The sequence below is a fragment of the Ictidomys tridecemlineatus genome, chromosome 10 (genome assembly GCF_052094955.1).
Source record: "Ictidomys tridecemlineatus isolate mIctTri1 chromosome 10, mIctTri1.hap1, whole genome shotgun sequence".
In the NCBI taxonomy this organism is placed as follows: Eukaryota; Metazoa; Chordata; class Mammalia; order Rodentia; family Sciuridae; genus Ictidomys; species Ictidomys tridecemlineatus.
In genome coordinates, this window is record NC_135486.1 from 8489410 (window position 1) to 8515057 (window position 25648).

The 25648-nt window shown below is 43.1% G+C and overlaps 1 protein-coding gene across 2 annotated transcripts in view; it reads left to right on the top strand.

The window, feature by feature from the left end:
- The window catches only part of Tnn (tenascin N), a 73270-nt gene that overhangs the window by 18939 nt on the left and 28683 nt on the right, over positions 1-25648 (top strand). For both annotated transcript variants that reach the window (XM_021722537.3, XM_078022360.1), the window contains exons 7-12: positions 8871-9134; positions 12079-12342; positions 13322-13585; positions 14636-14899; positions 17742-18005; positions 24813-25076. In XM_021722537.3, coding sequence (XP_021578212.2) covers positions 8871-9134; positions 12079-12342; positions 13322-13585; positions 14636-14899; positions 17742-18005; positions 24813-25076 — 1584 coding nt within the window. The remainder of the gene's footprint in view (positions 1-8870; positions 9135-12078; positions 12343-13321; positions 13586-14635; positions 14900-17741; positions 18006-24812; positions 25077-25648) is intronic.

Here is a 25648-nt window from a genome sequence, read left to right on the forward strand (position 1 = left end):
ACCAAATATGTATTTCTTATTAAAAATGATTGTTATGAGCTGTGCTATCCATTAATGCACACCAGACACATCCGAGTCTTTCCACAATGTCGAAACAATAAATTCACAAGCCACACAGCTTTCATCAGCTGCAATCCACTGAGTGTCCATGATTCACTGGTGTCATGACTATGGCAATAGCTAGCTCTTTTATCCTATTCCAATCTTAATTGTTAATGTCTATGCTAAGTGAGTCACGCATCGCTGTCTGCACAGTGATGCGCGGGTTACAGATGGCGAGGAAGGGTCGTTGGCGAGGGCTGTGGGTTTAAGAGGCAGAACTGAAAACGGAGGCAGAGGGCTGGTATAGTTGTGAGAGTGCTTCAGGTGATGGGATGAGGGGGAACCCAGCCAAAGAACTTGTCGGAGGTGTGGAACTTGTAAGGACTGGGCCAGACAGCAGGCAGCTTCTAAGGGGGCTGAGTCAAGCAGGGAGCCAGAGAGAGTCTGGAGTTAGTCACTTGTTGACCTTGTGACACCTGGTGGTCTGAGAGCTGATGGCTTGGTGTGCACCGCCCTCTACCACCATCCCAGATGCCTCTCCTTTATGTATTTCAGGTGAGGGTGGGGTGCATAGTTGGGTGGTATGGTGTGCCGGAGAAGCCTGGTTTCCCTGATGTGGGTTTGATACACCCAGGAATCCATGTGCCTTTGGTTTCTTTCATGAAGTTGTCATTTTTTTGTGTGTGTGTGGGGGGGTGGTACTGAGGATTGAACTCAGGGGCATTCAAACCCTGAGCCATATTCTCATCCTATTTTGTATTTTATTTAGAGACAGGGTCTTACTGAGTGGCTTAGCACCTCACTGTTGCTGGCTTTGAACTTGTGATCCTCCTGCCTCTGCCCCGCCCTCCTCCGCCCAGCCGCTGGGATTACAGGCATTCGCCACCACACCCGGCCACAGGTGGTCATTTTTATCAGCACAGTTGATAGTTTGTACCTTATTATTGTACCTTGCTATTGGGAGTTATTCTTTTCTGTAAGTTCTGTACACCCAACATCTGATGGTTTTCTCTTTGCTCAATCAAGTGGTTAAGTCATTCAGTTTGAGCACTTGCACTCAAAATGGAGTATCTCAGGGCTTCCCGCTGCTTTACAACACAGAGTGACTCAGGGCAGGGCACAGCCTGCCCTCCATGGTCACAGCACCACACCTCCGACCTCCTTTTCCTTTACTGATGGTTAATTTTCATACTGTGTACTCCTTAGCTACAAAAATTTCTGTGACTCTTCGTTGCCTTGGGAGAAGGTCTAGTCATTTTATCTTGGCTTCTGTGGACCTTGGTCCTCATTATTTCCAGCAGAAAGCCTTCCCATAGCCAGACCCAGCAGAAAAGGCTCATCTATATACTGCATTTGTTTATGTTGTAACCCCATCTTAGAAAATGCTCTACCTTCATCCCTGTCAATGAATTCAATTCAACAAATATTTATTGTAAGATAGAATTGGGCAAAAAATGACATAGTCCTTTAGAAACTAATAAAGATGACATGTCATCATACCTACACTTCATAGCAATATCACTTATCCTTCCAGGTTCCACTCAAACCTCTGCTTTTGGACTGAAGATTTTCATGACCACATTAAATGTAGACCATTCTGCCTCTGAGTTCCTAGAGCATTTAATCACATGTGGCCTTGAATTCTCGTTAATCTTTAAGTATGCTATTCCAGCTAGAATATTAGCACCCAGGAAGTGTTTTTATTACCAATTATATCCTAAAAGCAGGATGGAATGTTTTATTGGACTGTAAACAAATCTGTGTTGTGTGTTCTGCTAATATAAAAAAGAAAACTTCTTGTAACTTCTAAGGTCAGGAAACACTCTCGATCCTGGCTAGACTACTAATTAATTTAAGAGAAAAAGGAAACTGCTTTCTCCAAACATTTTGCCTCTCATGAGATGGAAAAAGGCACTGGAATTTAAGAATAGTATAAGCATGTACAAGGAGGAAAGGACACAGTTCAGGTATTTTCCACTTAACAAGTCACCCAGTGGAACTTGTTAAACCAAAACTCTTGAGACCAAAGGATTTCTAAATAAAAGCGTTTATTGAGTTGTTACAGCTGCTGGCCGGAAAGGACCAGGTCTTTGGACAAAATCCTGCAGCTACCAGCAGCAGGGTGAAGTAGCAACTGGAAATATATCTGTAGCACCTACAGCCAAGAGTAATTTTACAAAATTTAGGGAAGGAGAGCACAAGTTGTTTGCTTTGAACCCACAATGCCTGCTGATAAAAGGGGTGAATTATGCAAGGAGGGAGGGCTTGGAATAGGAGGGGAGTCTGCAAGCAGGGTACTGGTAGTTTCCACATTGGTTGGAGTTAGCAGTTTGGAAAATTTATAAGTGAACAGCTGCGGGGTTTCTGTTCTCTCGACTAAAAGGCTCAGGGGTCACTCTAGTTAAACTGGGCTAACTGGGCTGCACGAAATAACCACACAAGAGACACAAATACCTTTTTCTTTGGGGTCGCTGTGACGGCTCCTCTGACCTTAAGGGTCTGCAGAAAGAGAGAGCAAGAGCACTCGCTGACCCCTTTTATTGAGGAGAAGCTATTCAAATGAGCAAGGGGTCAGGTTTCAGGGGGCTGAGTCTGTCTTCATGATGTCCACTGTCAGCAGGTTGACTGACACCTGGGTAGGCTACACCCAAGGGCACAGTAAGAGGAAGGGACACACACAAGGCACTTCCATGGAAGATTCTATCCTAAACAGGGCAAGGGGTTAAATTACAAAGGAACAGGTGAGCATAGCTTCACCCATGGGGCTATAGCAAGACACACCCATTTCTGTGACTGAACACCTCAGCACCCAGCTGGGGAGTGTAACTCAGTCACCCGTAAGGTTGGCCTCCCACAAACAGCGAAATGTCCCTGGGCAGTAATGGGACTTAAGTCAAGATTTCAATATATTCTCAGCAATGTGAAAATCTTGTGTGAATTTCACCCACAGCTATGGTTAATTTCCCATAGCTCTTTTGACCATCCTCTGGACTTCTAATTATGTAGAGGACATCTCTGAGTTTTTCTTTTATCAAACGAATATCACAAAAAGGGACAGAGTTGACAGAAAATCCTCTCCCTATTAACATACTTTATGTGCAGAGAGAACCTTCTGGAAAAGTGTAGCTTTAGGTGGGCTGGCTTCCAGAGCAGCAAGCACAACCAGGCCAGTGTCCTTAGAGGACTGTCCCTGTTTTTCTCCATTAGCCCTTCAGCACACTTCACATGGAAGACAAGAAAAGCAGACAATTAACTAAGAGGTGGTTGCCATTTTTTTTTTTCATCTTCAGTTTCTGCATCTGTAAAATGAAGGGTAGGACTAAACCAATTTAAAGTCTTTTTTATGTCATGGTTATTCTTTTGATGATTTCTGTGATGCCTGCCTCCTTATAGTGAGCATGAAACAAAGCACGCTTACTTTGTTCTGATTTCACAAGCTCCCAGGCACAGCAGAACCTGTTGTCTACCTATTCGCTTGTTAAAAGTTTTCTCAGAACTTTCTCCTTTAGATGCAAATGAAATAGCAGTTTTGCTTCCCTTACTGTTTCACTTTTCACTCATTTCCAGTATTCCATTTGCAGTGGCCTCACCTCTTGACACTTTCTTTCCCAGACGCCTTCAGCGTTCCAAGATGAGCTCCTGTCTACTTTAGAACTCCTATCTCTCACATAGCCACCCAGGGCAAACACCAGAGGCTGAAATACATTGACCGTCTCTTTCACTGGAGTGACTGCTCTATTATGATGGCTTCTGCATCTGTGAGGCTTCATGAGTATTATTTCTGGTCCTTATAATAGTATTGCAAAGTATTATTATTCCCATCTTACTGATTAGAAAACTGAAGCCTACGTAGTTTTGGAGACTCAGGGTGAGCTAGTGAACAGCTGATCTGCCGCTTGAACTCAGAGTCCCTAAAGACCAAGGTTGGTAAACTTTTCAGAAGCAAAGTTAGAGGGCAGCAGGAAAAGGAGTTGATCTTTCTGAGCACATTTTTCTATGAATAGTGCCTTTTGAATGATTTTTGTTGACACACTGAAAAGCCAGTCACAGAGGCCTTGAGCACAGGGAATGGCATACCTAGGTACTGTAGTCCAACTTTTCATAAATTCACCTTCAAATCAATGGTATAGGCCTGGTCCTCTTCTCTGCCCCCAAACCTATATCCATAGATTTTACATTCTGGCTCTGCCCTTCCCTGCAACACAGCTGGGAGAGTCTCAGGTGGCCACCATGAACAGGGAAACTGCTTTCTGTGGCTGTATGAGCACTGGACATGTGCTATTGAGCATTTCAGCATAGGCCTAGGACAGCCAGTCCCTCCAACTTGGTGAGAATCTTGTTATAAAGTAAACTTTCCTTATGAGAATGGGGATACCAATTAGCCTGCCTCTTCTGTATATTCTGTATATTCAGGTGATTAGGTCCCTTTGTGCTGGGGCTCTCTTTTATTCTAACTTACACATGTACTCAAAGGTGAGTCACCTATCAAGTCTTGTCAGTCTTGCCTTAAATCTTTCTGGCCTTAAACAACCTTGAGAAAGGTCTGCAGGGTGCTAGTGTCCAGCAGGGGAGATGTTGCAGCCTGAGAAGGAAGGTGGGGCTGTGGTTCCAATACTCTGTCTTGTAGTTGAGGCAGCAGCTGTGACTCATTGATGATTTGGCCAGCTGGGACAGCACTGGGAGACTTTGTTGCATGGAATCACCGTTTAATAACCCCCACATTCTTTCTTGGCAATTAGGGAGGCTTTGGTCTTGAAGTCTGCTGGCTTCTTCTAGCAATGTGGTGTGTTGTGAGGGGAGGCCCATCTCAGAGGTCTTTTTCCTATTCCTGTACCTCAGCATCTGATTACCATCCTGAGAATGGCCAAAGAGAACAATGTTGTGAAGAGCCTTCTTCTGCCTTTAATTGTTAGGGAACTGAGAGAAAGGAAGTGGAAGTGGGCAGAGAGCCCTGAGTTCTAGCCTGGCTCTGCCTCCTCTGGCTATGTGAGCTTGGGAAGTTTCAGCTCCTCTCTGGGTTAAACTTCCAGGTCTCCTATAACCCGGCATGATTTGATGCTGTTTACACTTCCTACTTTTCATAGCCAAGGGTCTTTTTGCAGGGGGCTCTACTGCATCTCTTGAGGGCTCTGGGACCATTGGGGGAATGGGGCTCCAGGGCTGGTTGCTGCCTGTGGGGATGTGGTAGATCTCTCAGCACCCATAGGCAGCCCGACCCCACCAAGCCATGGGCCTATGCTATGGGCCTGGGCAGTGTGGAAGGAGCACTGATCCGAGGCAGGGAGAGGAGGTGGGAGCCACTGCTGGGACCCTGGGATGTGTGGATGTGGGTCACTTTGGAGAGGGTGAGGGCCACGGACTTCAAGGGTATTCTCATTTTGGGTGGGCACTCAACCACTAAGCCATATCCCCGGCCCTATTTTGTATTTAATTTAGAGACAGGGTCTCACTGATCTGCTAAGTTGAGGCTGACTTTGAACTCGTGATTCTCCTGTCTTAGCCTCTTATGCCACTGGGATTACAAGCGTGCATCACAGTGCCTGGCTCAGGGTATTCTTGCACTATTCTTCCTCCTCCCTTTCTTTTCCATTCTCAGTTCACTGCTGATTTCCCAGACTGAGATTTCACCTTTGGAGGGTGCTTATCCCTTCCCTAGCATGTGCAGAATTATTTATTGTATAGAAAGAGGCAACAGGGCTGGGAGAGTCCTCTACTATGTGCATGCTTCCTCCTGAACACCTCTTAGAGCCTGCTCCAGCCTCCTGAGACCTGGACATGGCCCCCTGGGCATCAGTGGCCAATTGCCCAATCTCATTCCATGAGGTCTGCTCTGCCGATGAGGTATGCCCAGAGCCTGTTCCCCAGAGGCAAAAGGCCAAGACTATTTTCTCTCCTTAGTTTTCTCTTCAAGTTATGATTTACTACTGCTGCTAGATTTTAGATATTACTAACCTTTCAGATCACACTTTGTTTTGTTTATGATTTATTATTAGTAGTGGTTCCATGAGAATAGACTTATGATAATGCTGCATGAGTTATAATGGTATAACGTGGGAATGCATTGTCTGATAGAATTGGATTCAAATACCACTTAATACGTCTCCAAGCAACCGTTGGTCCCATCCCTCTTTCTACTTCTTACCGTGAACCTTTCCCTCCCCACTGCTGTAAATGGTCACTTCATTCTGCATATTGCTCAGGCCCCAAACCAACAAGTCATTCATTGTATCCCACATCAATTCTGTCGGCAGATTCTGGCAGCTTTACCTTTGAAAACTCCCAAGCTGACCTTTTTTCATGACCTTTGTCACTGTGGCGGTTGTCTGAACACCTGCCATCTTGCACACAAACGGTTAGTACAGCCTCCAGGTGGCCTCCACTCAACTTGCTATGGTCTGTACTCTTATCAGTAGCTAGAAGAATCTTTTAGTAACAGAAGTCATATCATATCATTCTTCTTTGCAAAACCCCAAATCTCATCTCAAAAATCTCATCTCACTCAGTAAACCAAAGTCATTACAATGGCCTTCATGGCCGTCCACAGTCCACTCTTCCCCTCGCCTCACCGGCCTTATCTCAGGCCACTTACTCTATCTAATACTGGTCCTCCTTGCTGTTTCCTGAACACAGGAAGCAGGGTCTATCAACTTATTGTTCCTACCTGGTAGTAAGTTCCCCCAGGATGTTTACGACTGGCTGCCTTATTTCATTTAGGTCTGTTCAAATGTGACCTTGTCAGTGAGAGAGAGCTTCCCTGATTTCCTTGTCTAAAATCATGAAGACAATTTGTTCATCGTTTTCTTTCTTCCTTTTTGGTGCCAGAGGTTGAAGCCAGGGCCTTGCACACACTGAGCACTTGCTCTGCCCCTCAGCTATATCCCTCGTGTTCCTTATCCTGTGGTCCCTTTACCTTGCCTTGTTTGAATTCATAATGCTGTACTACTTGCTTGCTGCCTATCTCTTCCCAAGAGAGTGTACACTCATAAGACAGTCTAAATCTTGTTCATTGCTTGTATTAGTTCCCAAAAGCTTCTGGAACAACCTACCAAAACCTGGGTGGCTTAAAACAACAGAGATTTTTGTCTCTAGTTATGGAGACTAGGAGTCTGAAATCAAGGTGTCCCCAGGACAATGCTTACTCTGATGGTTGGAGAGGGGAACCCTCCTTTATCTTCTAGCCTCTGATGTTTATAGACAATGATTGTTCTGTGACTTATAGAAATATCCTTCAAATCCTATGGAATTGGCTCCACCCTAATAACCTCATTTTAACTTGATTATCTCTGGAAAAACTCTATTTCTAACTAAGATCATATTCTGAGGTCCTTGGGGGTAGCACATCAATATATTTTGGGGAGTAGGGCTGGGGGAAGGGCACAGTTCCATCTGATGAATCCCTAGCTTCGAGGAAGCATTCAATGACTTTGTGGAATGAGTCTGACTACTAGCTGAGTGATCTTAAACAAGTTATCTAACCTTTCTGAGCCAGGCATGTACTTAGTGCTATAAGAGCAGTAGCTTTTATTTCTTTTCCATGGGATAATCTGATAAATGCCTTGTATTTCTACCATGAGATTTGATAAAGTAATATATAAAAAGCACCTGGAACTTAGTATGCACTCAGTAAATGGCAGTTGACTTACTAAATGAAATCTGCACTGCTTCTGGTGATGGAACCTGTTTCATCTCTATACACAAATGAAACATTGCCCTTGTACTTGAGAAAGATACATTATAGCTAATAGTAAAAAATGAGACTATGTGAAGTTGTAACTTCTCTCTGGAGACTCTTTGGCTGAGAGACTAAAAGCAGCATGGGAGGAAGGAAAAATGCTTAGGTGTCTGAGAGTAAGAGCTGTTTTGTTTACTTACCCCCAAGATGCCAATGTGCATTTAGGGGAGTTCTGGTGACATGCCTGAGATTTGCTCTGTGCAGCATCTTTATCAGGGACCTTGATGATGTGCTGAGTGAGATGGCTTACTTATAAATTTCTCCAATGACAAGAAGCTGGACAGGAAAGTAGCTATATTGGACAAAAGACTAAATTATAAATGGAATCTATAAGATAATAAGGGTCAATATTGGGTTCAGGAAATGTATTACATTCAAAAATGAAAATGGTGTGGCTTAACATGGAACCTATTGATTTAAAAAAAATTTTTTTAGTTGTAGATGGACATAGTACCTTTATTTACTTATGTTTATGTGGTGCTGAGGATCAAACCCAGTGCCTCACATGTGCTAGGCAAGTGCTTTACCACTGAGCCCCAGCCCCAGGCCATTATTGATTTTTGATGTGCATCAGAGTCATTTGAGAGTTTTGTATATTGACTTTTAAAATAGAATGCCAAAGCTTATCTGAGATCTTCTGAAATGAAATCTCTGGTGATGGTACTTAGGAGGCACCCAGTGTTTATAATGATCGAGAGCCCTTGAATTAGTGAGAAAGATTAGGGATTTTCTAAGGCCACCAGCTCAGGACATGTTATTGGGAAGCACATATGTGTTGAAGACATGGGCTGCATCTTGTCTGGGTTGGTCCTTTTTGAATATAAACTTGATACCAGCAGAGATTTCTGATTCATTTATTGATGACTGCCACTGGTTACATTCCCTGGCACTTAATGGATGTGCAATGAATTGTGGAACAAATGAACTCAGCTTAAAGCAGAGGCCAGTGTCCACCTGTCACTGATGATGGAGAGACCCTCTTGCATGGTATAGACTACAAGTGAGGTCACCCAGATTAACTAGATCTTAAAGCATCTGTGATCTTTGCCAGCCAAATGAGTTTTCTAATGTTTCTTTCTCATGCATTTTTATGAAGAAATTGATGGTCCAAGGAATGTGGTCACTGATCAAGTGACAGAAGACACAGCAGTTGTCTCCTGGGACCCTGTGAAGGCTGACATAGACAAGTACGTGGTTCGCTACATTTCCCCCGAGGGGGAGACCAAGGAGACAGCAGTACCCAAGCACCAGAGCAGCACTGTCCTGACTGGCCTGAAGCCGGGGGAGGCATACCAGGTGTATGTGTGGGCCGAGAGGGGCAACCAGGGCAGCAAGAAGGCCGACACCAAAGCCCTCACAGGTATGGAAGGCTGGGGAATGGCATGACTCCCCAGAGCAAGGGGAGGGTTCATGTTTGAATTAGGAGGTTGTTGCCACTTGGCATCAACTCTTTCATTAGCAGGGTAGAGGAAACTTGCAAAAGCAATTTTGAGTTTCATAATTAGAGAAATTTTTCCTTTTTAATTTTAAACTGAGAAGACCAGACTTTTTATTTGATGCAGAAGGTCATTTATTTGGGCTGGAATTCTGTATGCAACTCTCTCAAGAGAGAACCTTTTTTGTAATTTTCATTTTTTTTTGAATGTGAAAATTAAGTGTTGGACTGACAGGAAATTTGGACACTTATCTCAGTTTGCAGTGACTGTGTGGGCAGTCTGCATATAGTCTGGAGCTCTCTTGCAAACCATGGAAATGGAAATGGTTTGCATCCTGAGTCAACATTCCCCAAATGTGCCGATTCTGCCTTTAAACTGTAGGAACATAAGCATTGCCATTCTTCATCTGCTCATCCTGCTCAGCCTGGGCCTGCAGGTGTACTGAGACAGAGCGTGGCCATTCCTTCTACACCCTCCTCTAGTCCCTCCTGGGATTCAGAGCAGCCTGACTGTAGTGCTCACTTGAGGTTCCAAAACACTCGACAGGACATCATGGGAAAAGGATTTGCTTATCGTGTGGGCCCTGTTCTGGGCAGTTGCTGAGCTGACTTTCAGAGAATCAGGTACAAGTTAGGAGTATGGTTTTAGAGTGCGACTGTCCAGATTTTAATCTCAGCTTTGCTATTTGCTAGCCAAGTAGCTTTGGGCAAATTACTTCACCTCTATTCCTCAGTTTCTTATCAGTAAAATGGTGCATGAGAGTCTGCATCAGAGGTCGTTGGGAGGATTACATGAATTACTTCATGTAAAATACCTGACATTTGGCAAGTGCTATGTAAATAACAGCAATAGTTATTTCTTAGAATTAATCAGCCTTTGGCCTTGGAATGTTTTGTGGTGCACAGCCTGCTGAATAGATGCTAGTGGGCCTCTGAGAGCCCCCTTCTTCTCCAGGGAGGAGAGAAGTGAACAGTAAAGACTGCAAGTTCTAAATCTGGTGAAAGTCAGGATCATCAGACTTTCTGTAAAGGATCAGATATAAATGTCTTTGGCTTTAGAGATACAGTTTCTGTGCAGCTACTCAGCTCTGCTGAGGAATGTGAAGACAGCCACAGACAACAACTGTGTTTCAGTGAGACTTTATAAAGACGCGCAGTGGGTCGGATTTGGCCTATGCTGCCTCCTTGTCTGTTTACTCATGGCTGTCTGTTTACTCAGATTTTGAACATTGTACAAAGAAAGCATGTGGATCAGCTCTTTTAAGAAAACGGAGGGTGGACAAGAGAAGAAACTCCTCTTTCCTCAGGTGGGGGTGGTGTTAGTAAGCACCCTACAGTTGGGGATCCACTGGAGTGTGACATTGCTGCTGGGTGGGGGGCATCAGGCATGGAGCTGGGCTCTGGGGGAGCCATGATAAAGGAACTGACTCACGCCTGGGAGTTGTTCACAAGTGAACAGCTAGAGGGCATTGCAGCCCCGGTTCTCACCAGCGTGGTCACAGAGAAACCCTGGCAGACTCTAGAGTAGGATTTGTAGAGAAGACAAGTGAAAAAGATCAAGTACACTGAGTTAGGTTCTAGAGGAAACACACAGCCCTGGAACTGTGGCGACCTATAAAAAGGATATCAACCACAGCCCAGGGTGGGATAGGGGTCATAGCAGGCTGTTGAAGGAGGTGACAACTGAACACAGCCTGGAAGGGCCGGTGGCAGTTAGAGGTGACAGCAGTGTGCTAAGAAGCTTCAGGTTAGGTAACCTCAGGGCTTATGAAGGGGGCAGGTCTGTGAGGGGCTGCGTGTGAAGAAGGCAGGAGGGGTAAAGCCAGCTCAGAGTCCCAGGAGCTAAGTCATCTGTCCTTACATGACAGCTGCCTATGCCAGTCTGAACTCTGGTCCTTAAGGCCTGTCATGTTCCTTGGCCATGGATTCCCCTGAGCCAGTGTGCTAGGCTTGGCAAGTGCTGCCAGGCAGGTGTGAAATGCATTTGCTATCCCAGAGAGCCCAGCCTTTTGAGGAACTGTTGTTTAAATATGAAAAGAAAGGCATCCTTTCTAACCATATAACAGTTACTTTGATTTTTAACTCTCTCTAGGGGTTTACATTTAGAGGAGAATGTGGTATTTCACATATAGTATTTACTATGCAATAGCTCCTGTAGAATTCACCCCTGTCTGTGAGGTAGGCACTGACATTTCCCTCTTTCTAGAGGTTAGGTCACATAGAAACCCGGGAAGCTCCTACAAGTAGGAGTACTTTTATTAGCCCAGGCCTCAAATACCATCCCTTTAAAACTCTTCCGGTTCCTGGACACAGACATGCTGTTTAGATGGAAAGAACTAACAGCTCCTACATCCAGGATATTTTTCTTCCCCCAAACAAATGCAGAGAGTTATTGAAGTTATTGCTTACAAGAAGTTAGGAATAAGGATGGCGTTGTGGCTTAGGGGAAGAGCGCTTGCCTAGCACGTGCGAGGCCCTGGGTTTGATCCTCAACACCACATAAAAATGAATCAATGAAATCAAAGATATTGTGTACAAGTAAAAGAAAGATATATATATATATATAAGTTAGGAATAGAAAGAGTGTGCTATGTTAATACAGGGTAGAGGAGAAATCTGTATATGAAGACCAATTCTTTTCATCAAAAAGCAATTTATGGGGAAAGTGTATAGCACTGATCTATATGTTGCTACTGTACTTATTAAATGTGGGATCTCCGACTGTTTGCTTGCTTAAATCCTCCAACTCACTCAATTATTGGCATATAGCAGACTCTGAAGGTTACTGAGGTCCTCTTTTTGCCTGTGAATGTGCTGGCTTTTCAGGAACTAGAGGGTGGTAAAGTCTGCCTTCTTTTATATCTTAAAGAAATTGATGGCCCAGCTAACCTGGTGACTGACCGGGTGACGGAGAATACAATCACTGTCTCCTGGGACCCTGTGCAGGCTGCCATTGATAGGTATGTGGTAAACTACACCTCGGCTGATGGAGAGACCAGGGAGGTTCCAGTGGCCAAGGAGCAGAGCAGCACCGTCCTGAAGGGCCTGAGGCCAGGTGTGGAGTATAAAGTCTATGTGTGGGCCCAGAAGGGGGACCGGGAGAGCAAGAAGGCCGACACTAAGGCCCCAACAGGTGAGTAGAGAAAAATGGCCCATTGGAATTGGATTCCATACTTGTGGATTTGAGTGTGCTTGGAACCAGGGACGAGAGACTACAACCAGAACCCTGAAGCTGTAGGACAGTGAGCTCCAGGGTTGATGTCAGTGGGCTGCTCTTCTCTGACAAGTGATGAGCTGTTCATGAAGCCACTTGGTCAGGAGAAGCAAGCAGTAAAGTTGTGTTGTAGCACTGTTTTTAGCAGACTTAGTCAGGACACATAGGATATAGTTATTGCAGAGATTTTGGTAATAATTTTATAGTGCTTGCTGGTGAAGTAGGCCTTTGTGAAATGATAAATTAGGTGTCCCAACGCTCAGCAGATGTTTAATTGGCAGTCTATGTGTGCATATACTACTAAAGACATTCTACCTTCCACGTCAGGGAACTGGACACCCAGAAGTAGCGCCAGATTTGTAATAATCCTCCCTTTGAGAACCAGAGGGCTGGCTTCTCTCTGCGCTAATGTTCACACTTCTTTTTTCAGTTCTGGGGAGTGAACCTGGAGTGTTCTACCACTAAGCTACACCCCAATCATTTTATTTTTTATTTTGAGACTTGGTCTTGCTAAATTACCCAGGCTGGCCTTGACGTTGCCATCTTTCTGCCTCTGCTTCCCTAGTAGCTGCAATTACAGGTGGGCACCACCACTATTTTCTGACTTGACTCCCACCAGAGACTCAGGGTGGGAGTCCTGTTGCCTTGTGCTAAGAGCTCTGGAAGATGAAAATCTCTGTGTTTGGGTCTGGGGTTGTGGCTCAGTGGTAGAGCGCTTGCCTAGCATGTGCGAGGCACTGGGTTTGATCCTTGGCACCACATAAAATTAAATAAATAAAATAAAGGTATAAAAAATGTTGTATCTGTTTTAATAAAAAAAAAAATCTTGGTGCTGGGGGGACCAGTGGGTGTTCCTTCCACATCAGTGCTGAGGCTTTCCCAAACATGTTCCTTCCAGACATTGACAGCCCCCAAAACTTGGTGACTGACCATGTGACAGAGAATACGGTCACTGTCTCCTGGGATCCTGTGCAGGCCGCCATTGACAGGTACATAGTGAGCTACACCTCGGCTGATGGAGAGACCAGGGAGGTTCCTGTGGGGAAGGAGAAGAGCAGCACCATCCTGACGGGCCTGAGGCCAGGCATGGAGTATGCGTTCCACGTGTGGGCCCAGAAGGGGACCCAGGAGAGCAGGAAGGCCGACACCAAGGCCCCCACAGGTAAACAGCTCGCGACACACTGTGTCACTGCCCAGCTCATGGTCTGTGCAGCTGGGCTCCTTCTCTGACCTTGGCAGACAGGGCAGCTTCATGGACTAGGGTTCAGCATGCTTTCACACTAAATGGAGTACCTCTTACTTCCTTGAATGGCTTGCAGTCTTCACAGATTGATGGTTACTGTTAACGGTCCCCCATTCTTCCCCTGCCTGTGCACCTTTCTTGTTGTTAAAAAATTGTTTCTTGGTCAGGAGTAAATATGAAGAAACACAAGTAACTGTCATGCCAAGAGAGCAAGATTTGTGCATCCTGATCCTAAACCAACTTAAAAACAAAAGCAAAAACAAAAAACTTCCCACCTGTTTAGACCTTTCTATGAAGCTTGCCCTTATTTCTGCCTTCTGGAGGAATGTTCTAAGCAGAAATAAATACTGTGTTTTTCTAGTTAAAAATGACAGTGTCTAGTCCCCCAAATGTCCATTGTTTGGTAATGGAAGAGTGAGTTCCTGTGAAGCAGTCCACCTTCCTGTACAGTTGGCCACTCACACACCAACTGCCTGCTGTCAAGGGGCGCTGCTCAGCTTCTCTCGCACTTTCTTTCTTGGACTCTGACTACTGTCCTCTCAGCTTGCTAAGTGCAAATTCTGATACATTTGTGTTTGAAAGAGAGGCCAAAGGTCAGGAGGAGAGGCCAGGGGTCAGGAGGAAGGGGGCTAAAGAATCAGAAGGGAGGAGAGGTCGGCCAGAGCAGATGCAGGGGTCTTAGAATGTCTTGCTGGACTGTAACAATCACAGCTGATTTGGGCCTCTCAGGTGGGAAACAGAACCCAGCCCCTCTCCCTCTGGGGTGCCACTCATTTCACTGTCCTGGGCTGCCTCCTTGAGGACCCAAGAATTCAGCTGTGCAGACAAGGTCTGCGTCCACGACACAGGAGAAGGGAAGAACATAGAAGAAGGGAAAACCATGAGAACAGGAAATTCCTCAGCCCAGCAAAACGGGCACACTATCTGGTGCCTGTTAGAGTGTTTATTGATTAGCCCTTTTCCTCTTAGACATTGACAGCCCCAAAAACTTGGTGACTGACCAGGTGACGGAGTACACTGCCACTGTCTCCTGGGACCCCGTGGAGGCTGACATTGAAAGGTATGTGGTGCGCTACACCTCTGCTGACGGAGAGACCAAGGAGGTTCCAGTGCGGAAGGAGAAGAGCAGCACCGTCCTGAAGGGCCTGAAGCCAGGTGTGGAGTACATGATCGATGTGTGGGCCCAGAAGGGGGCCCGGGAGAGCAGGAAGGCCAACACCAAGGCTCCCACAGGTAAGGGGCATCGTTCTTTGGCAATCTAACACCTTTCAGGCTGTTGTGGGAGGATGTTTTTATTTATTTATTTTTATTTATTCTTTTTAGATTTACATGACAGTAGAATGTATTTTGTCATGTTATACCCACAGGGAGTATAACTTCCCATTCTTGTGTTGGTACATGATGTACATGAGTTTCACTGGTCATATTCATATGTGAACATATGAAAGTTATGTCTGACTCACTCTACTGTCTTTCCTATTCTCATGCTTACTTCCCTTCATTCCCCTTTGTCTAATCCAATGAACTCTGTTCCATCCCCTCCATTGTGTGTTAGCATCCACATATCAGAGAGAACATTCAGCCTTTGGGTTTTTGGGATTGGCTTATTTCACTGAGCATGATAGTCTCCAGTTCCATCTATATACTGGCAAGTACCATAATTTCATTTTATTTATAGCTGAGTAATAATTCATTGTGTATATGTACCACATTTTCTTTATCCATTCATCTGTTGAAGGACACCAAGTTTGGTTCCACCTTAGCTATTGTGAGTTGAGCTGCTATAAACATTGATGTGGCTGCATCACTTCAGTATGCTAATTTTAAATCCTTTGAGTATAGACAGAGGAGTGGAAAACTGAATCAAATGGTGGTTCCATTCCAGGTTTTCTGAGGAACCTCTATACTGCTTTTCAGAGTGGTCGACCAATTTGCAGTTCCACCAACAAAGTTTGAGTGAACCTTTTTCCTGTGGGAGGATGTTTGGTTTTCCTTGTCTGATATTGGCAGAAATCAGTAACATGTAGAAGACCTGGATGGCAGACCTTTGTCATATTCTTCCCACCATCTTTCAGTAACTTTGAACACATTATCTTATAACAAAGACTGTGGATTCAGCCTCATATTTGGGTTTCATAAAGATTAGTAGTGATTGGTCATGTCCACCCACTATACCTCCAATTGTATATTTCCTTTCTGGTGAGTCATCAAAACACTTTCAGAAAGATTAGAGATTTAAAGAAGACACATACTTTAGGATCTGCATGCTGGGTACCGTGGGAGATGGCTTTTGTTGTGCTCACTAGGGAACAAGGGAAGGTTATTGCTTTCTTAGTGGATAAATCCTGTTTTTGAATAGTTTTTACTAATTTGGGGATCCCACAGTTGTAATTATATGGGATAACAGTCCACAATTTTAGTGCTTTTCCAACTCTGTTTCTAATTTTTAAGAACAATCTTATTAAGATGAATTTACATATTATAAAATTTGCTCCTTAAAATATACAATTTCAGGGGCTGGGGCTATGGCTTAGCGGTAGAGCGATTGCCTTTGCATGGAGGCACTGGGTTCGATTCTTAGCACCACATAAAAATAAATAAACAAAATGAAGGTATTGTGTCCATCTACAACTAATATATATAGTACAATTCAACAATGTTAGTGCATTCAGAGCTGTGCAGACACCACCACAGTCTGTTTCAGCACACATCACCAAAGAGAAACTTCATATCCATTGCCAATTACTCCCTGTCCCCAGTCTTTGCAGCCCTAGATACAGCTGCTAACTGTTCACACATCTCCCTGCCCTGAGCATTTCATATCCAGGGTAAACATAACACCTGGCTTGTGCCCAGCTTCCTTCCTGAAGCATGGTATTTTCCAGGTTCATCCATGTTGTAGCCTGCATAGGTACTTAATTTTGTTGTGAATTAATATTTAATTGTATGGATACATACATTTTATCCATCCACCAATTATTGGATATTGGATAATACCTTTAGCTATTTTGAATAATGATACTATGAACATTTGTGTACAAGGTTTTATGTGCACATATGTCTTCATTTCTTTCAGGTGGGAACTTTCTAGACAATTTGCTAATCCTATCTTTAATCTTTGAGGTACTACCAAACTATTTCTGAAGTGTTTGTGTCATTTTACATTCCCACCAGCAATGATTTATGGTTGTGTGTGTGTGTGTGTGTGTGTGTGTGTGTGTGTGTGTGTGTGTGTGTGAGAGAGAGAGAGAGAGAGAGAGAGAGAGAGAGAGAGAGAGAGAGAGAGAGAGAGAGAGAGAGAGAGAGATACACACACTAGGATTGAACCCAGGGCCTTGTGCATGTTAAAAAGTACTCTACCACTGAGTTATATCCTCAGTCCTTTTAAAAAATATTTTGACACAGGGTCAAGGCTGGCCTGAACTTGTGTTCCTCCTGCCTCAGTTTCCTGAGTAGCCAGTCATACCAGGTGTGCCACTGTGCCCACCTGAGCATTATTTGTTGAAATAGTAGAACAGAAATTTGTTGAGATAGTAGAACAGGGATCAGACTTGCCCATTTTGCATTTGAGAATGCTCAAATGTAGTTCAGTGCAGGATATCTACAGGTCACTCAGCTTATGTGATGATTCATGGTTTGATTCATAAAACATTCATGGATTATCAAGGTATCTTAAAATCTGTTGAGTGAAAGGCCTGCATTTACAGATGAGGAATGTGAAGCACAGACAGAGGCAGTGAGGGTCCTAGGCCATGGCTGGCTGAGGACAGAGCTGGAGAAGAGCCATAGTCTTCTGCCTGCAGCCAGGGAGCTTCCTTCCCCTCAGCTCAGCCTCAGGCTGGGACCAGAAACCAGCCTCTCTCACTCTGGGGTGCTGCTCATTCTACTGTCCTGTGCTGCCTCCTTGAGGATTCAAGAATTCAGCTGTGCAGACAAGGTCTGTGTCTGTGACACCCCTAAAAACAAACATAGGAGAAGGGAAAACCATGAGAACAGGAAATTCCTCAGCCCAGCAAAATGGTCTCACTCTCTGGTGCCTGTTAGAGTGTTTATTGATCAGGACTTTTCCTCTTAGACATTGACAGCCCTCAAAATCTGGTGACTGACCAGGTGACAGAGAACACTGCCACTGTCTCCTGGGACCCCGTGGAGGCTGACATTGACAGGTACGTGGTGCGCTACACCTCTGCTGACGGAGAGACCAAGGAATTTCTGGTTGGGAAGGATCAGAGCAGCACTGTCCTGACGGGCCTGAGACCAGGGATGGAGTATGCTGTCCATGTGTGGGCCCAGAAGGGGACCCAGGAGAGCAAGAAGGCCTACACCAAATACCCCACAGGTAATGAATGCCATTCTTTGGGAACGTAACACTTGTTATGCTAAGCCTTTGGGAAATTGATTTTTCCTCCTCTGAAATTGGCAAAAGTCCATGATTTGTAGAAGACCTGAATGATAGACCTTTGTCATACTACTCACCTCATGCTTTAATGCTGTTTATCATGTGTTATCTCATTATGAGGAGCTTATCTATATTCAGTCTCATAGTTTGGCTTCAGAAAGATTAAAGATGATTATTCATATTCACCTACTGTACCTCCAATTATGTATTTCTTTTGTGGTTAACCTCAAAATACTTCTAGGAAGAGAAGAGATACAAAGAAGCCATATATGTTAGGATCTGTGAGCTAGTTACATTAGGGAGATGGCTTTTGTGTGTGTCATATATAGCCTTTATAATGTTGAGATAGGTTTCTTCTATCCCTAGTTTCTTCAGTGTTTTCAGCATTTATGGGTGCTGAGTTTTGTCAAAGGCATTCTCTGTAACTATTGAGAAGACTATGTGATTTTTGTCCTTAATTATATTTATGTGGTAAATTACATTTATTGATTTGCATATATTAAACCATCCTTGCATCCCTGGGATAAAACCAACATAGTCATGATATATGATCTTAACATATCATTAAATATTTGCTAATATTTAATTAAGGATTTTATCAGGGGTATTGGTCTGTAGTTTTCTTTCCTTGACGTGTACTTGTTTGTTTTTTTTAAATATTTGTTTTAGTTGTAGATGGACACAATACTTTCATTTTATTTATTTATTTATTTTTTAATGTGGTGCCAGAGACGAACCCTGTGCCTCATGCATGCTAGGCAAGCACTCTACCACTGAGCCATAATCCCAGCCCGACTTATCTGGTTTTAATAGAGTGATATTGGCTTCATAGAATGAATTTGGATGTGTTCCAAACTCTATTTCATGGAATAATTTGAGAAAAATTGGTATAAGTCCTTCTTTTTTAAAAATTTTCTTTTAAATTTGTTGATGGACCTTTATTTTATTCATTTATTTATATGTGGTACTGAGAATTGAACCCAGTGCCTCCCATGTGCTAAGCAAGTGCTCTACCACTGAGCCACAACCCAACCCCAGTCTTAGTTCCTCTTTAAATGTCTGGTAGACTTCAGCTGAAAATTCATCTGGTTCTGAGCTTTTCTTTTTTGGAAGACTTTTTATTACTGCTTCTATCTCATTGCTAGTTATTGTGTTGTAGGGACAGATGAGGCAAGGCACCGAAGATAGTAGGAAACAGTTTTATTTGGCTGCAGCCAGGTTCAGAGGGCACAGCTTTTGCTGTAATCAATTAATCCCCTGAACCCCGAGTTCAGGGGAGTTTTATACCCAGCATGTAAAGGGAGGGGCTCAGAAGTTCACAGTCTGTAAAAGTTCACATAAAAGCAGCTTTTTCTTTCACTGTTTTGGGAAAGTTAACTCTTCATGGACAACACCTGAGAAGAGGAGAGCTTCTTCTTCCCTTCTTTCCTCCCCTACCGTGGAGTCTAGTTGGTAACTTATCTTAAAAATGTACACATCTCTGTGAATCCCAGCTCAAGGCCAGAGGCCTTGTTTGCACATTTCTACAAAGTACTATACTAGATATGTTCATGAAAAACTAGTAAGAGGTTGGGTGCTGGTATCTTCTCTGCCAGGGGCCAAGTAAAACAGGGTGACACGAAAATAGGAAGTTTATCTACATTGAACTCTTTTGCAGAGACTCTTTTGCTGACAGTCCTAATATCAGCCATGGTGAAGATTTCTGGAGAAGCCCAGTTAAAGAGTTTTCAGTGGAGAAAGGGGGTGCCACTTCAATTGATCCTTTTAGGTTTGCTGTATCTTCTTGATTCATTTTTGGCAGTTCATATGTGTATAGAAAGGTGTCCATTTCTTCCAGGTTTTCCAATTTATTTGGAGTATAAATTTTCAGAATAGTCCCATATTTTCAAAATAGCCTCCTTTTACATCTCTAATTTTATTAATTTGGGTCTTCTCACTTTTCCTTTGGTTAGTTTGGCAAAGGGCTTATCAATCATATTTACTTTTTTGAAGAACCAATGTTTATTCCATTGATCCTTTGTATTTTTTTTTCTCAAAATTTTTTTTTTTAAATGTTAGTTCATCGATTTCCTTCCTTCTACAGTTTTTGGAAGTGGTTTGTTCCTATGTTTCAAGGAGCTTGAAATGCAGCATTAGGTAGTTTATTTGGGATTGTTCTTATTTTCATATATAGGCACTCATAGTTATAAATCTTTCTCTCACCTTCATAATGTTCCAGACATTCTGGCATGTTGTATCGCTATTTTCCTATTTAAAATATTCCTATTTTAAAATTTCTCCCCTGATTTCTTATGTCATTTACTCATTATTCAAAATGATGTATTGTTAAAATAAAACTAAAAGATAAAAAAGTATATTGTTCACAGCTAGGGGTGTAGCTCATTGATAGAGCTTATTCAGCTGTTTTGGACGAAATATTCTACAGATGTATGTTAAGTCCATTTGCTTTATATTATTGGTCAGATCCAAAGAGTCTTTACTAAGTTTATGTCTGGATAACCTATCTATTGGTGAGAGAGGCATGTTGATATCACCCAGTATTATTGTATTGGGGTCTACTTGAGTCTTTGAATAGTATTCGCCTTATGTAATTAGGTGCACCAAGGTTTTGTGTATAAATATTTACTATTTTATATCTTCTTATTTGATTATTCCCTTTACCTGTATGAAGTGATTAATTTTGGCTTAAAAATTTGATTTGTCAGGCATGAGATTAGCTACTTGCTTGTTTGGGGCTCCATTTGCATGGGATGTCAATTTCTATCCTTTAAATTTCAGCCAGGGGCTGTTTTTGCTTGTAGGGTGAGTCTCTGGCAAATAGTTCAGTCTGGTTTTAAAAAATCTATTCTTCCAGCCTATGTATTTTAACCAATGTTATTATAGATATATTTATTAATTCCTGCCATTTTGATTTATTGATAATGTTTAATTTGGTTCTATTTTCTTAGCTACTCCATAAATAAGATTTGTTCATTTGTGTGTGCATTCTGTTTTTAATTTTATTTAAAAAATTTCTCTGTGTGAGGTATTTATTTAAGTATTTTCTGTAGTGCTGGCTTAGTAGTCATAAATTATTTTAGTTTCTTCTTATATCTAAAGGTTTTTACTTCTTATTTGATTCACAGGTGTGATATCCACAGGCTTTGTGTTAATTCTCTCTGTTTTTGTTATAGGAATGCATGTCCTTATGTGGGCTGAGGATACCCATAGTATTCCTATTTGGGGTCTGGTTGTTAGTTTGGGCGTTTTGTCTCTTCTATTCTTTGTATTAAAGTATTACTGAAGTTTGGGTGTGGTTTATGTGTGGAGCAAATTGTACTGTCTCTTGGCTGGGTATAGTTCAGAAGCAGAGTTTCTACCCTGTAAACTTGTAGTGCCCTCTAGTTTCCTAGCACTTCATATAAAAGGGGAAAATATATATAGCATTAAAAAACATCACATACTCTGTGCCTACTATGACATCTACAGCACTAATTATCACAAAAACAGGAATGGCTGGGTTAGCAGCTGACAAGAGCAAAAACAGTAAATAGCCCTGAACTAGATCTGGCATTAAACAGCAGGTGTCTACTACGCTGTCCACAGGACAGGTCCACAATACCATGAACAGGGAGGGCGGAGCTATATACAACAATTAGTTCTGAGAGATTATAAAAATATAGTTCTATTAAGAGAAAGAAATTATGATAGAAAGATAAAAGAAATTTTAAAATGTTCAAGATGTGAACAGAGAGAATGCAGAAGATCTGTAGCAAGTAATGACTATAAAGAAGAAGGAAAACAACAACAACAACAGAAAACAAAGATTGAGACAAAAAGGAACAAGAGAAACAAGTAAAAAAAATAAACAAACAAGAATCCCTAACCCCTCATAAGACAAGGAAAAACAACTATCATTAAAAAATTGCCAAGAATGAGAAAAAAAGAAATATAACCATTACCAATATATATCCATGACCAATCAGCATAGCAAGAACACACACACACACACACACACACACACACAAACACACACAATAAATAAGGAAAAGGGATAAAGATTCTTAGAAAAAAATGAAAGAATTGTCTCCACTGAAGTGGTCATAACTGTTGATGAGGATGGATGGTCACTGCTCATCCCTGAGGGTCAGTCCTTCTTTCTGTTTCTTCTTGGGTGATGTACAGACAGCAAGAGACACATGAGAGACAGAGACACAGAGAGAGGGCTGGGGAAACAGTTCAGTTGGTAGAAAGCTTGCCTCTCATGCACAAGGCCCTGGGTTCAATCCCCAGCACCACAAAAAGAAAAAAAGAAAAAAAATACAAAGAAAGAGCAAGGGCTGGCAGTTGCTAACCACTTCCTTTTTAGAAATGTTCACCAAATGTTCCAGCTAGAGTGACTCTAAACTGAAGCTGGTTGAGATAGCTCTCAGTTTCCCTTCTCACCAGTATAAGGTAGGATGGCATGGGAAATACGTCAGTTGAGTGTTGTCTGCCCAGACCAGATGGATGCACTCTCAGGGTGAGGCTGCTACAGAGTTCTAAGAGGGGAGTTCTGGCGGCTGGGGCTTACATCTAAATGGTCCTTAGGGACTTTGTTGGGTGTTGTCTTCTCTGGAGAGGTTAGATCATCCACTTCTAGGGCCAGATTCAGATCTCTGCTGGGAGTCTGGATCACCTCATGGAGCAGGGGAGCCAACCCTCCAAAGCTCTCACACACTTCGCTGGCCACAGATATGGTCTTCCAAGGTGAAGGCTGTGAGAGTAATCATGCCCACCAGTTCAGCTTCCCAACCCTGTTCAGCTGGTCATGTGAGCTGCCCGACTCAAAGGGAAAGTGAGTTTCCCTCCCTGTGGGATTTCTGATTTGGATCCCCCTGCGCACCATCTTCTCTGTGCCTGTTTCACGTACGTTCTGCCAGGTCCACTCTAGGCCACAGGACAGGGGCTCTCCAGGGCAGCATGGCAGAGTTTGCTGTGATCTCCTGGTTCCTGCAGCAGCAAGCTGCAGCATGGTTGCCTCAAGGTGGCCCCCACCTCAGCCCTCTGCAGCCAGTTGAGAAACAGAGCACTTTTCAAACCCCAGCTCCTCTGCAGCCTCCAAATCAGGCAATTTCAGGCCACTTGTCTCATCTGTCGGTTTTCCCTCCTCACATCTGTTCACTGTGTTTATTTCTGTTGGTATCATCTCTGCCTCTGCAGTGAGCTGCTGCAGCTGCTGGCTTGGTTCCAGTGTACTCTTTGCTGTTCTTTGTTCAATGCACCTGAATAGATGCTGGCTCTCTGATAACGAATCTCAGTGAATTTCCTCTTTCACCCACTTTGCTGAGAAGCAGTATTTCTGCTGCTTGAATCTGGGGCCACAAGGCTACTGGAACTGCAGCTTTCCTCTGATATGCCCTAGCTTGAATTGCCATAAATTCTGTCTTGAATAGTTTTTACTACATTTGAGGATCCCATGATTGTAGTTATATACAATAACAGTTCACAATTTTAGTGCTTTTCTGTCTCTGTTCCTCATTTTTTAAGAAGTCTTATTAATATGCATTTATATATTATAAAGTTCACTCCTTTAAAATGTACAATTTGACAGTTTTTGTGCATTCAGAGCTATGCAGACACCACCACAGTCTGTTTCAGCACACATCACCAATGAGAAACCTCATATCCATAACTGATTGCTCCCTGTCACCAGTCTCTGCAGCCTTGGTAACAGCTGCTGTCTATCCACACATCTCCCTGTCCTGAGCATTTCACATGCAGGATAAACATAATACCTGGCTTCCTTCCTGAAACATGTTATTCTCCAGGTTCATCCATGGATCATTACTTAATTTCATTGTGAATTAATATTTCACTGTATAAATATACCACATTGTCTTTTTCACCAGCTGTTGGGCTTGTGGGTTATTCCCTCTTTTTAGCTGTTGTGAATAATGATGGTTGGTTATTTGCAATTAAGTTTATTTTTCTGCTTCTGGGGATCAAACCCATGGTAGGCAAGTGCTCTACCACTGAGCTTGACCCCACAACCCTGTATACAAGTTTTGTGTGCATGTATGTCTTCATTTATCTTAGATATATGCTTAAGTGTAGAATTAATCTAATCATTTGGTAATTCTATCTTCAATTTTGAAGGAACTCCCAGATATTTCTGTAGTGGTTGTGTTGTTTTGCTTGCCCAATACCAATAAATGAGGGTTAGTTTTAAAATTTCTTTTGTCCTCAGAGGAATTTGTTAAAATACTATAATAGGAACCAATATGCCCATTTTGCAATTGAGAATGTTCAAATAAGTGAAAGTCAGGATTTCTACAAATCACATAGCTGATAATTCATGGTGTGGTTCATAAAATATTCATGAATTATCAAATTATCAAGGTACCTTAAAAATATGTCTAGCAAAAGGCCCACATTTAGGATGAGGACTGTGAGGTACAGAGGCAGTGAGGGGTCCAAGGCCAGAGCTGGAGAAGACCCATGTTCCGGGGGCTGCAGCCAGGGAGCTTCCTGCCCCTCAGCTAAGCCATAGGCTGAGACCAGAACCCGGCCCCTCTCACTCTGGGGTGCTGCTCATTTCACTGTCCATTCTGCTTCCTTGAGGACTCAAGAATCCAGCTGTGCAGACAAGGTCTGTGTCTGTGACACCCCTGAAAAACAACACAGGATAAGGGAAAACCATGAGAACAGGAAACTGTTTTCTCCCAGCAACATTCTTGCTCTCTGGTGCCTGTTAGAGTGTTTATTGATCAGCACTTTTCCTTTTAGACATTGACAGCCCCAAAAACCTGGTGACTAAACAGGTGACAGAGAACACTGCCACTGTCTCCTGGGACCCTGTGGAGGCTGACATTGACAGGTATGTGGTGCGCTACACCTCTGCTGACGGAGAGACCAAGGATGTTCCAGTGGGGAAGGATCAGAGCAGCACCGTCCTGACGGGCCTGAGGCCAGGTGTGGAGTACAGAGTCTACGTGTGGGCTCAGAAGGGGAAACAGGAGAGCAGAAAAATCAACACCAAGGCTCCCACAGGTAAGGGCATGGTTCTTTGGCAATCTAACACTATGCTAGGCCTGTGGGAGGATATTTAGTTTTCCTTGTCTGATATTGGCAGAAATCAGTGACCCGGAGAAGACCTGGATGGCAGACCTTTGTCATACTGTTCCCACCATCCTTCAGTAACTTTGAACACATTATCTTATAATAGGTCCTTGGATTCAGCCTCATATTTGGGTTTCATAAAGATTAGTGGTAATTGGTCATGTCCACACACTGTACCTCCAATTGTGTGTTTTCTTTGTGGTTAGTCATCAAAACACTTTCAGAAAGGGTAGAGATATAAAGAAGACACATACTCTAGGATCTGCATGCTGGGTACCGTTGGAGATGGCTTTTGCTGTGCTCACAAGGGAACAAGGGGAGGTTATTACTTTCTTAGTGGATAAATCCTGTTTTGAATGGTCTTTTTAAATTTTTTTTTTAGTTGTTGATGGATCTTTATTTTATTTATTTATATGTGGTGCTGAGAATCGAACCCAGTGCCTCACACATGCCAGGCAAGTGCACTACCGCTGAGCCACAGTCCCAGCTCCTGTTTTGAATAG